The sequence below is a fragment of the Chiloscyllium plagiosum genome, unplaced genomic scaffold, assembly GCF_037043375.1.
Source record: "Chiloscyllium plagiosum isolate Xiang-an unplaced genomic scaffold, Cpla_swu_hap1 HiC_scaffold_8, whole genome shotgun sequence".
Taxonomy (NCBI): domain Eukaryota; kingdom Metazoa; phylum Chordata; class Chondrichthyes; order Orectolobiformes; family Hemiscylliidae; genus Chiloscyllium; species Chiloscyllium plagiosum.
This window is the reverse complement of record NW_028270146.1, coordinates 104,008,237-104,021,848: the sequence shown is the minus strand read 5'-3', so window position 1 is coordinate 104,021,848 and position 13,612 is coordinate 104,008,237. Positions and strand designations below refer to the sequence as shown.

General features: G+C 46.1%; 1 protein-coding gene across 5 annotated transcripts in view; it reads right to left on the bottom strand.

Moving 5' to 3' along the window:
* Positions 1-13,612, bottom strand: part of paplna (papilin a, proteoglycan-like sulfated glycoprotein) — a 133,507-nt gene that overhangs the window by 17,621 nt on the left and 102,274 nt on the right. For 4 of the 5 annotated variants that reach the window (XM_087990192.1, XM_087990190.1, XM_087990191.1 and 1 more), the window contains 5 exons: positions 12,240-12,552; positions 8,095-8,232; positions 7,149-7,276; positions 3,517-3,795; positions 1,127-1,235 (listed from right to left, as the gene is read on the bottom strand). In XM_087990192.1, coding sequence (XP_087846318.1) covers positions 1,127-1,235; positions 3,517-3,795; positions 7,149-7,276; positions 8,095-8,232; positions 12,240-12,552 — 967 coding nt within the window. The remainder of the gene's footprint in view (positions 1-1,126; positions 1,236-3,516; positions 3,796-7,148; positions 7,277-8,094; positions 8,233-12,239; positions 12,553-13,612) is intronic. The other variant, XM_087990194.1, reaches the window with a different exon arrangement.

Here is a 13,612-nt window from a genome sequence, read left to right as displayed (position 1 = left end):
GGGGGGGGAGGAGAGGAGAGTGGCCCAATCACTGTGTGTGTGTGTGTGTGTGTGTGGAGGAGAGTGGCCCAATCTGTGTGTGTGTGTGTGTGTGTGTGTGTGTGTGTGGAGGAGACTACATAGGACAAACAGGAAGACAGCTAACGATCCGTATCCATGAACACCAACTAGCCACGAACGACACAACTAGCTATCCTTCGTAGCCACACACGCAGATGACAAGCATCATGAATTCGACTGGGACAACACTACTATTATAGGACAAGCCAAACAGAACAGCCAGGGAATTCCTACAGGCATGGCACTCATCCACAGATTCAATCAATAAGCACATCGACCTGGACCCAATATACCGACCACCGCAGCGGACAGCTGGAACTGACAACCGGCAGCGGCAGATTCAAACCACTATAAATGCCGGAGGAAACCTCACAGAAGCGCTTCACAGGAGGCTCCCAAGCACTGAGGATGTCATCTAGACAGGGGACGAAACGTTTGTAACACAAATTTCCAGCTCGGCGAACAGAACCACAACAACGAGCACCCGAGCTACAAATCTTCTCCCAAACATTGAACGGGAAGGATGCTATTAAACCAGAAAGGGTGCAGAAAGATTCACAAGGAGGTTGCTAGGACTGGAGCGTTTGTGTTATGAAGAAAAACTGGATAGGCTGGGACTTTTTTTGGTTGAGGTGTGACCTTATAGAGGTTTCCAAACTCATGAGAGGCACAGATCAGGTGACTAGCCAAGGCCTTTTCCCTGGGGCATGGGAGTTCAAACCTCGAGGCATAACTTTAAGGGGAGAGGGGAAAGATTTAAAAAGGACCTGAGGGAAACCTTTTCATGCAGAAGCTGGTGCATATACGGGGCGAACTGCCAGAGGTGGTGGTGGTGGTGGCAGGTACAATTAACATTTAAAAGGTGTTTGGATGGTACATGAATGGGAAAGGTTCAGTGGGATATGGGCCAAATGCTGGCAAATGGGACTAGGTCAGATTGGGATAGCTGGTCAACATGGACGAGTCAGACACAAGGGTCTGTTTCCATGCTCTATAAGTTTATGACTCTCGAGGGCATAGGTTTAAAGCAGCTGGGTTGTGGTTTATTACACATTACTCTGTTTACCTTGTCCACTGTACATTAGCATTGGAAGGAGCTACCACACATGGGAACTCTGCTGTTCCCCTTAAGGCCACACGTAGATCCTGAGGTGGTCCTGTGATCTTCAGTTCTCCTAGTGAAGACAAACCTCAAGTTACGTCTTGTTAAACATTGTGTTTTATTTGTAATCTCTCTCTCTCGCGAGGAGGAGGAGGAGGTGAGTGTCACCCATCTCCCCAAGATAGTGGCTTCCTGTGCTGGGAGGATGCAGCACCATTGTCCAACACGGCCCTGTCTTAAAACCTCCGAGCTGTGATAGAAATAACAAGTCGCTGCAGGAGACAACTCTGCCACCAGGAGTCAGGCTTAATAATCGGGACTGTGACAGAAAGTGGCAGCAGCGACTTTCTCTGATCCTCAGGGAGGGTTATGAGTTGAAGAAAGGCTCTGGTTCCTTCGACTAAAGCTCATTGCAAGAAGGCAAAGGGAATGCTCCCTCACACTATTTCCCAGGTCACTGCTACGGCCTGAAGGGAAGTAATAAATAGAAGCTGTATTGCGAGGTACGATTGCCCCTGGGCACCTGCATGGGGTGGGGTGTGGGTAAAGTACATGCAGGTCAAGTGTGCCCTATATTTGCCGCCACACTATCCTCCCCCACACTATCCTCCCCCACACTATCCTCCCCCACTACCAGCCACCTGGAGGTGGGTTCCAGGATAGAGGGGACAGATATAAACACAATTGGTAACAAGCCAAAACTGAACTATCACCACACCGTGTCCCCAGCCACATGGAAACCTTAACCCAATAAAGTCAGGCTAATCTGTGATAAAATGTCATGAAGTACAAAGGCCTATCATATTTGGTCTGCGTGTGTGAGACTTGCTCCACCCCCCTCGTTTTTGAGTGTTGGGTGATGGACTGCCACTGGTGATGGGCAAATTACTGCAACAATTCGCTATTGCCTTCTGCAGGCAGCTGACCAGAAAACTCCTGCCCACTACCTCTTGTTACCAGGTACGTTGTCAGTATGGTTATCAGGCTGACAATTAACTGGCTTGGCCACACTACAAACACACCGGCCACCCCCAACAAGTCCCGGTGTGAATTTTAAATCTGGAGCTGCGGGAATACTCCTTGCTGTGCTCCACTCCCCTCATGATGACACAAAACAAACATGCTAATTCTACAAAATCAAACTGGAACCTACCCTCTGCAGGAGAAAGTGAGGGCTGCAGATGCTGGAGATCAGAGCTGGAAAAGCGCAGCAGGGTACAGGTCAGGAATGAGGAAAGTGTTTCCTCATTCCTGAAGAAGGGCTCATGCCTGAAACGTCGATTCTCCTGCTCCTTGGATGCTGCCTGACCTGCTGCACTTTTCCAGCAACACATTTTCAGCACCTCCCCTCTGCAGCCCAGTTACAAGTTCTGGGGTTCTACTGGAGCCAGGGAAGGAATTAATTAGTTCCATGCCACTGGTCCCCTGGCTTTCTGTGGTGTCACTGTATTTGTCTAGCAGTTTGAGAGATCAGCTTTGAACACCAGTTAGTGAAGACATTGACCCTGAGTAGCCATAACCTCACTGTTATCCTCCATGAAAGACAGACTTTGGTAGACAGGTGTCCTGATCCTCACCATGGAATTGAGGCTCCCAACCCTCCACAGGTCCAAGTCAAAGGTCCCATTGCACTCTTTCAGGGAACAGAGCAATTTTAGTCGACAGGAACGAAAGATTTTCTGGTTGTTGTCATGATTGCTTTTTGGTGGGACCTTGTTTTGCAAAGATTATCCCTCGGGCTTCCTTCAGTATGACCCCTCTGAAGGACTTCATTCACTGTGTGTTGTGGCCTCACTTACTGAGAGTCTCTTTCTTTCAGTAAGTTAGGAGACTCTCAGTAAGTGAGGCGCGGTGGCTCAGTGACTGGAGTTTGTACATTTTCCCTATGTCTATGTGGGTTTCTTCTGGGTGATCCCGGTTTCCTCCCACAATCTAAAAATGCAGAGGTTAGGGTGAATTGGCCACGCTAAATTGTCCATCGTGTTCAGGGATGTGTAGGCTAGGTGTGTTAGGCAAGGGAAATGTAGAGCAATAGGGTAGGGGAATGTGTCTGGGTGGGATGCCTTTCCGAGGGTTTCCACAGTGTAGATTCTATGAAAGTCGCTACAGAAACGTCTACAAGGACACTCTCTCTCTCTCTATGTGTACTGTATGGGAAAGTTAGCCTCAGTCTTTGGAGTGGGGCCCTCGGAGACCATGCCAATGCAAGTGGTGGGAGTCTGAGGGAGAAAGGCCTGGCCTGGCCTGGCCTTGCTCTGGATACAGCATTCTCACACAGTGACAACGCGAGCTTACAACAATCACTCCACACTTTGACCAGCCTTGGAAATGCAAAGTTGACTGTCGTTAAAAACCTTTGACCTTAAGTTCCACCACCATCCTTTGCAGCTGTCCCGCGGTATTGTGGGCGACACAGACGTATTCCCCTGCGTCGCTGGGTGTTACTGAGGTAAAGCGTAAAGACTGGTCATCCAGCTGAGTGAGCCGGGGCTGTGCCTCCGGTCCAATGCGGGTACCATCTCTCTCCCAGAACATCTGGGATCTTGGCCATCCTTCAGCCAGGCATGGTAACTGGGCTGAGAAACCAACCTGGGCTTCGATCACAGACATGCTAGGCCGGACGTGAGCAGCAGCTGGACATGGGGAAACAGCACAAGAGACAAATCAAAGACAGAAAGCCCATCATTCCCATAGACACCTGGCTGAGATTGTCTAAAAGCATCGACAAAATCCTCAAACATCATCTACCAGAGTTTCCAAACAAAACAAGAAGGGTACAAAACATTGATCTAAATAGTTTACAGTTAAAGGAGAGGGGCTCAGACAGTGAGGTTCTAGAATTCCACAGCATAGGAGGGGGCCATTCAGTCCAAAAACTCCTATCCCAAAGGAAGGGGTGCCAATTACCCAGGACACGTTCTCCCTTTCAAAGGCAGCAGTCCGAGTGTCACCACTTCCTCTTTCTAACTGAAGTACCCACCCTAGTATTACTGTAGCAACCTCATCGCTACCTTTTCAAAAAGCCCCGACATCTTTTCCAAAGTGTCACATCCAGAATGTTCCAGCTGAGGCCTAAACAGTGATTTGTGAAGCCTGACCATGACATTCTGGTCTTACAGTCAGAAAACAGACCCTCAATCTGACTTGTCTGTGCCTACCAACGTTTCCAAACTAAACTAGTCCCATTTGCCTGTGCGGCCTCTAAACCCTTCCTATTTATGTTGTAACCTGCATCTACCACTGTCTCTGATAAAGTCCCAGTCTCTCAATATAACTCCAATCCTCCAGTACCAGTTACATCCTTGTAAATTTTTTCTGAACCCTCTCCAATTAAATTATATTCTTCCTACAGCAGGTTCTGTTCCAAAGTTCAATAACTCTATTTCATTAACTCTAACTTGAAAGACTTGAGAGGGACACTTAAAAAGGGGACAATGAGCAGACACCTTAAGATTACTCCATTCCCATATTGTTCCTTCTAACAGATATCACTGTTGGGCTCTGTCTGCCCATTTCACCGTTCTGTCTGAACTCCACGAATGCAAGAGGGAAAGATCAGGTATCACTGGGTGGAATAACCGATGGCTAGTCCACCTGGGCTGAATGATGATGTTTGAGGTGGTCAGGGATTAGAAACTCAGTTGGAAAATGAAACCCAATTCCAGCCACCACCTCCACAAGGGAATACCAACATCAGAGCAGGGTAACAAATGCCAGCACCATACACACACACACACAAACGCAGACAGACACACATACACACACACATACACACACACACAGGAGGCACATGCAAATAAGCAGGAATCGGTGTTTTATTTGCAGATTAAGAGTGAAACAAGAGTGAGGAATCTGAAATAAAAGCCGGAGAATACTTGAGAAACTCAGCAGGTCTGGGCCACATCTGTATGGAAAGGAACAGAGTGAACAGGTGCATAAGAAGTGTGATATTGGACTTGAAACATTATCTTCTGTGTTTTCTCTCTCTCAACAGATAATGCCAGAGCTACTGAGTTTCTCCAGTGCTTCATGTCTGCATTTTATTTGATCGAGATGAGCCAGATCACCTTAGGTGAAGGACGATGACAGGCTGCAGTAATCTGGAAGAGTGGATGGGGAGCCCAATCAGAGAATATTGTTGTGAGCTGGCCTTGCTTTGGGAAGATTAATACAATCTCACTTTTTCACAATTGCCAAGTCTCGCTTACACTACATAGTCAGCTTTCGTGATGAGCACAAGTTTGTACAAAACACAAGGGTTTTTTATTAAGGAAATGATGTGGTGGTAAGAGTCAAAGCTGCTCTGATTCACAATGGAGTGAATGAGAGCAGCTACAATTTACAAAAGTGCAAATCAACATCAGTGCTGTTTTGGCAAAGTTTTCTTTTATTCACGAATTAGCATTCTGATTAGCATGACGGAAGCTACCTCGGAATAGTCTGTACAGTCACTTGAACAATTTACATCAAATATCAGAGGGAGCGGGAAAGGACTGAAGCTATCAGAGTGTTTGGAAAAGACAGGAATGTCACAGCTGGAGCTGGGAATGCTGGAGTGCGTGCAATTTTGGAATCCATATTACAGGAGGGATGTGATAATGCAGAGGAGATTTACCTGGATGTCGCCTGGGTTAGAGAGCGTCCGTTATGAAGAGAGATTGGACAGACTGGGGTTGTTTTTCTTAGAGCTGAGGAGGTTGAGAGGGGACATGATTGAGATGTATAAAATTATAAGGGGCGGAGGTAGGGTAGTCAGGAAGGAACATTTCCCCTTGACCAGGGGACACAAGGGACAGAAGGTATACAGGGAATGTGAGGACAAACCTTTTCACCCAGAGGGTGGAACTCACTACCTGCCAGGGTGGTGGACCCTTATAACATTTATGAAATATTTAGATGTGCACTTGCGATACCAAGGCATACAAGGCCATGGGCTAAATGGTGGTAAATGGGATGAGAATAGTGAGGTGGTTGTTTTTGACCAGTGTAGACGTGATGGGCTGAAGGCTGTTCTTCTGTGCTGTAGATCAGTGTCCTTGGTGTGAAAGGATTTAAATAGTGGCATATAGGGAAGCGTGTATGTACAAAGGAACTGCCTGTCTTTGTACAGCAGGCAATGAAGTAGACAGGCAATTAGAATTACACTGGCCTTCTCTGTAACAGTATGAGAGTTTGGATTCAGGGCTACCTTATTGCAGTTATACAGGGCCTTGGGGAGACCACATCTGGATTACTGCATACTGTTTGGGTCTCTGTACCCGAGAAAGGTGACAGAGGCAATGCAGTGGAGGTTCAGTCCACTAATACTAGGATGGCAGGACTGTGCTGAGAACAGATTGGTTTGACTGGGTTTGTATTTACTAAAATTTCGAAGGACGAGAGGGGGAAGTGATCTGATTAGAACACACAAACCTCTAACAGGACTGAACAGATGCGATTCAGAAACGATGCTGCTTTCTCTGGTTGAGAAGTCTCGAACCAGCAGACACAGAGTCAGACTTTGGGCTAGGCCATTGAGGACTGAGATGAGAAATATTCACTCAGAAGGGTAATGAATCTGTGGAATTCTTGGCCACAGAAGCCTGTGGTGGCCAAGTCACTGGATACATTCAAGAAAGACATTCACGATGACCATGGCTGACCAGATGTATGGTAGAGTAGTCTCAAGGGAACAAACAGCCTACTGTTAGTTTCTCTGAATAGTAGTGTACAAGAGAGTCAATTGGCGATTGTAGTGATACACCAACACCTTTACACAACTGGTGTAACTGGAAGAATGTGGGGCCTGATCACCTGTACATTAATATCACAACACCCAGGGCCTCAGTTCTTTAAGGTTCAACGTTTGAGGTCAAATTTCCTGATAGACATGTCATGCGCACGCGCACATACACATATATGTGGTCAGACACACAGACATGTCATGTCATGCACACATACATACATGGGCAGACGTGGAGACACAATACCCATGGACAGACAGTACCTTGAATGTTCAGCTGAACCGGACGGGACGCCTGACCGTGAGCGTTTGATGCTCGACACGTGTACAATCCGGCATCTTGTTCCCGGACCCAGCTGATTTGCAATGATCCATCGGGCTGCTGTCTGTGTCTGTACGCAAGGAACAACAAGTTAGCAAGCCGGACCCAGCGGTTCAGCAGCAATGTCCTCCTGGTTAACAGCACGGTGCTGAGGGACAGCCAGATCGGCACTGAACGCCACTGTTCACAAGAGATGTCATTATCACAGGCTGCAGTGCAGGCCCCAACTGTCCTGGAACCAACATTTACCTCTCAACCAATATCCCTAAAATATCACCATATTTCTGGGATCTTGCTGTATGCTTCCCACATTCCAATAGTTTATTCTCCACAGTGCTTTGTTGCAAAATACTCCCCAATCAAGAAAGACAGTGCTGAGCTCGACGCACGGTGAGGATAGCAGAGCCAGGCTGGATTCTTTTCAACTGGAGTTAGAAAAGTGAGGACGATTTAATTGAAGCATTTAAGATCTTGAATGGTTATATAACAAGGTGGACATGGAAAAGATGTTCAGAACTCGAAAGCACTGTTTTAAAACTAGGGATTAAAAGTTCAGGCCAGAAATGAATTTCTTTTTCACCTGAGTATTGTGTGACTTCAGAAGGTGGTGGAGGTGGGGTCCTTGGATGTTTTTGCGACCGAGGCGGATAGGTTCGTGTTAGGCAGGGAACTGAGGATACATGGGAATGTGAAATCGGAAACACAAACAGATCAGCCATTGACCGGCAGAGAAGACCCGGGGGGGGGGGCAAATGGCCCACTCCTTCTCCTGTTTTGTCACCTGTCAGGGACAATGGCCACACGGGATAAGGCTGAGGACAACACTTGATCATTTGGCATGCTGAGCTCTAGGATGTTCACAGCTATCTTCGGAATAACTGAACTGACCTTAGTGAAAAGGGCAGTCTCCCATCTTTGTACCACTCGATACGAGGAGTTGGAAATGCATCAACCCTACACAGCAACCTCACAGTTTGTCCTGGCCGGGCACTCACTGAAGAAGGATCCGACCTTTCGATATTTAACCTGGGAAACAAAGGAACGTTTGTTCAGTCGGAAATTTATAACACAATCAAATCCTGTCAAATATGTCTCGATTGGAGGATTAATGGCTGGTGGTTCTGAAAGTTACACCAATCATTTGGCATTGACCCGCTGCTCTGGATTCAATGCAATATCACAATCTCCTGTACTGCTGGCTGTTGTGATATTTTACACAGTCCATGTGATATTCCCCATGCTTTTATTCATTTATGGGATATGGGAGTTGCTAACTGGGCCAGTATTTATTCTCCATTCGTCATTGCCCTCGAGAAGTTAAATAGTCCCACAGTCCAAATGGTGTTCAGTAAACATGGAGTGAGCTCAGTGTCTGCCATGAGGCTACACCTGTGATTTGCCAGTGCTGTGACTTTTCCAAACTCTCGGCTACATTGGAAGATTACAACCAACATATCCACTAGCTCTGCAGTTGTTTGAATTCCCAAGTGAACTATAAAAGGACATGGACAACATGGAGCGGGCAGATAGGTGCAGCTTTGGGTGGAAGTACATTAAAAAGACAGGATAAAATAGGGGGGTACAATTCAAAAGGGGGTGCAGATAGAGAGGGACCTGGAGGAATGTGTGTACAGATTTGATAGCAGGGCAGATGGAGACAGCAGTTTTTCTCAGCAGTGTTTCTCAGCTTTATCCATTGGCAATGTCATCAGTCTTCGCCTGACCAAGCAGCGTCGCTCCGAAAGCTCATGATTTCAAATAAACCTGTTGGACTATAACCTGGTGTCACATGACTTCTGACTTTCCCCACTCCAGTCCGCATCTAGCATCTCCACATCATCTTTATTAACAGAGACATTAACAACAGCAAGAAGGTGATGCTGAATTTGTACAAGCCACTTGTTAGATCTCAGCTAGGGGTACTGTATACAGATGTGGGTGCCTTGTTATAGGAAACATTAGAAAGAGTGCAGATGTGATTTACAAGAATGGTTCCAGGGATGAGAAGCTTCAGTGATGATAGATTGAAGAAGTTGTGACTGTTCTCCCTGGAGAGAAGGCGGCTGAGGGGAGATCTGATAGAGGTTTTCAAAACCATAAGCGGGCTGGACAGAGTAGATAGGGAGAAAGTTTCCCATGTAGAAAAGGAACAAGAACAAGATGGCACAGATTTAAAGTAGTGTACAAAAGAAGCAGGGGCAATGTGAGAAATACGGAGTTAGGTGTGGAGTGCACTGCCTGAAATATTTGGTGGAGGCAGGTTCAATTGAGGCATTAAAAAGGGGCGTTGGATGATTATTTGGATAGAAATTGTGTGCAGGGTTATGGGGGAAGGGCAGATTGGCACCATCATGGGCCCCACCAGGAACCGTGATGGGCCAAATGGCCTCCTGCCTCATAGTAATTCTGATTTCTTTGAAGATCCCAGGATGGAGATCTTTGAGCCCGGGTATGTAAGGAGAACATGTGAACCCCAAGTCCCATTAGTTTTTTCTTAAATGAGAGTGTAGTATTACATTTGTTTCTTCATTGCCTCCTGTTCTTTGTTGCAATGTTGTGCCTTCTACTGTGAAGACAGATACATTACAAATATTTGTTCAAGACCTTTGCTAATCCTTACTGTTTATATACTTATAGAAGCTTTTACTGTCTGTTTTTTATATTTCTTATTAGTTTACTCGTATTCTAATTTTCTTCCACCATTTTAAGCCATTCTTTGCCGGTTTCTAAAACGTTTTCAATATTCTGGTCTACCAAAAATCTTTGTATCTTTTTCTTTCAATCTGATATCATCCTTAACACTCAGCTATGAGTGTCTGCAACATTAATCTATTTCTCAGTCTATTATAACCAGCTCTGCCTTAACTTCTTTATAAATGTCTTTATTTAAATTTAAAATAGTAGAGTCAGACCTAGATTTTTTTAAAATCTCCAAGGTGAAAGTCTATCAATGTTATGATCACTTTTTCCTGGAGAGACCTTTACTAACAAAGCATTAAATAATCTGTTTTGATACACATTGCCAGGTCTGAGCGAAGATTTGGCTCGCAACAAGTAGCTGATTGGGCTGTGAAATGGTGACAATGACAAAGGCCCCCTTGCCTGTCAACAACTTTAAGAGTGACTCCTAAGTAACTGAACAGATTGGGGATGTGAACGTTTGGGGCAGAAGTCAACAGACGTTTCAGTAAGAAGCATCTCAAGCTTGAAGACAACCAGTTTACTTCCCCTCATCAATTGCTGTAAGCTGTGAGTTTCTTTCAATTAATAAATCAAAGACTTTTGTAAGTGTGAACCAGTCACCTTGCGTGTTCTGCAAACGTGCAGAAGGAAGACTGAGAACAGCAAAAGGATCATCTCAGCAAACCCTGTGAACAAGGGTCAGTGACCTGCCTTCCCAGTCTCCCCCTCCACCATGAGATCTATGCATTTTCGGTCTGTGTGCAGTATCTCGGTCTATCTGACCGGAGGGAAGACTTTACAAGTGGATTCTAGTTTTAACAAGTAGAATTACATGTCAATACTTCATAATTGTTTACCTGGAGTGAGAATCGATTTATTTGTAATAGTCATTCTTGTTTAGCTTGGAATTCGGTCCATGTTTTCTGTCAACCTCAGAGGTAGAAATTAGGGAATATTGTGTACCTTCCAAAATCTTTAACTTTGGCGATAACTCAGGGAATAGTAGGGGCTTGATTTCCGTGCACGTGCCCAGTGAGGGGTGACAGTCCTGCACCAGTGCCTTTGTCTTTCTCAGTTGGGTTTCTAAATCTGTGCTCAGTGTCACTCCCTCCCTTTCCCCCATCACCCTATTATGTTTCCAGCCCTCTATGGACAGAGCCCTCTGTTTGGACTCTCTGTAGGACAGCAATTCACGTGAAGACTGTTCCTTTCCCCCCTGTGATGTCAAAACTCAGCCTTCCCACACTGATCATGGACATTTAACAATTTCATTTCATTTAACCTACACAAAAATAGCTTTTGACTCAAATAATAATCCCGAGATTATTTCCTTTGTGGTTCTTTATCTTCGGATTTAGCCCATAGCTGCTTGTAATTCCTCAGAAAAAGCTCCTTCCTTGCTCGCCCTTTAATGGTCCCCACATGAAAACTAGACCTTTACATTCCACACCAAGTCCCTCTCCAGCCCTGAGGGGATACTCTCAACCCTGGAACCAGGAATGAAACAGCTTTCTGAGGCTCTCACTGTTGCCTCCAGAGAACAGGACCATTCCCCTTACTATACCATACTCAGTACAACATCATTCCTTCTTCCCGCCTCTCACTTGAAAGGCTTCCTGCAGTGTATGCTGTGGTCAATTTGCTCATCGTTCCTACAGTCCTTGGTCCTGTGTACACAGGTTGCCAGAACTTCAATGAACATAAGAGCTGAGGCTGTTCCATTAGTACCGGGAGAAAGTGAGGACCGCAGATACTGGAGATCAGAGTCAAGAGTGCGGTGCTGGAAAAGCACAGCCGGTCAGGCAGCATCCGACGAGAAGGAAAATCAAAATTTCAGGCATGAGTCCTTCATCAGGAATGCCCGAAACGTCGATTCTCCCTCTCCTCGGATGCTGTGCTTTTCCAGCACCACCCTCTCGACTCTGTTCCAGTAGTACCTTCTGGATCCCCAAACCTGCCTCCCTCGGTAGTCACACGCCTCCCATCTCTGACCAAATCTGAGGGAGCTGTGGCTGGCTCCTGCTTCTTTTGGTAATTATTTTGATTGTCAGTCTGCTGGTTACTGACCCGTCAGTCACCATTCATGTGGCTGTTTAAAATCACAGGAAGAAAGCACTGCAGCAATTCTCACCTTGTGGAGGAGGAAGTGGTGGAGGCTGGTACAATTGCAACATTTAGAAGGCATCTGGATGGGTATATGAATAGGAAGGGTTTGGAGGGATATGGGCCGGGTGCTGGCAAGTGGGACTAGATTGGGTTGGGATATCTGGTCAGCAGAGTTGGACCGAAGGGTCTGTTTCCATGCTGTATGTCTCTATGACTCGATGTGGTGGTGGTAACAAAGGCAGTACCTGTAAATGGGACGCTCTGGCTGCAGTTGGACTGAGCCTCTGTTTGGAGCCCTTGTAGGAAGCAGGGAGGATTCAGACTGTCGTCCTGGGTGCGGGGACCACCAGGGAGTCCTTTCATCAGGCCTGTTCATGCCACCCGACCGCCTACAACGACGTTCACACTCCTCCTCCGTCTCAAAGTTGTTCAGGTTGCCATGGCAGCCCCCATACCAGAAGCGGTTACAGAGGCCTGCCTCTGGGATGAAGAACCATCGGACTGCCCAGTCAGAGCAGGGCCCCTCGGCGCTCAGCAGCAAGCATGGAGCTGGATAAACTGCAAATCACAGCAAACATTAAAAATATCCTCAAGGAGGCCGGGGAAATACACTACAGGAAATCGGAGCAGCAGCAGGCCATTCGGCCCCTCCAACCCATTCCACCAACTCAATATAATCATGGCTGACAGCATAACAGGCCAGAGAGGATATGAACATAATTTTGAGGAAATATATTAGCTCAGACAATGCAGAATCTGTGTGGGTAGAATTGAGAAGTGCCAATGGGCAAAAGAAAGTGTGGGGTGGTATGTAGATCACTAAACTGTCGTGATAATGTTGGGAATGGCATCAAAACTGGAAATCAGACATGTGCGGTAAAGGAACTATGTAATTATGGGTGAATATTGATCGGGCAAATCAAAGTATTCACAACTCCATAAAGGAGGAATGCCTAGAATGTATATGGAATGGTATTCTGGACCAATACGTTGAGGAACCAACTAGAGAACAGGCCAGGCCATCTTAAATGGGGTAAGATTAGCAATGAGAAAGGAAATGATAATATAAGAGACATCTTGGGGATGAGTAATCATAATATGGTTAAGTGTGAGGTCTTGCATTTTGGAAAGTCAAATCATGTTTAATAGTGGAGCCTTAAGGAGTGTAGTGGAACAGAGGGATCTTGGAGTTCAGGTGCACGGTTCTCTGAAAGTGGAGTCCCAGGTAGACAGGGCAGTGAAGAAGGCTTTTGGCACACTGGCCTTCATCAGTCAGGGCACTGAGTATAGAAGTTGGGAAGTTTTGTTGCAGTTGTACAGGACGTTGGTGAGACTGCACTCGGAGTATTGTGTTCAGTTTTGGTTACCTTGCTTTAGGAAGGATGTTATGAAACTGGAAAGAGTGCAGAAGAAATTTACAAGGACGTTGTCTAGACTCATGGTCTGAGTTATCGGGAGAGGTTGGACAAACTAGGACATTTTTCTTTAGAGCATAGGAGACTGAGGGGGAAATCTGATAGAAGTGTATAAGATCATGAGAGGCATGGATAGGGTGAATGCACTCAGTCTTTACCCTAGGGTTGAGGGATTGAGGACTAAAGGGCATCAGTTTAAGGTC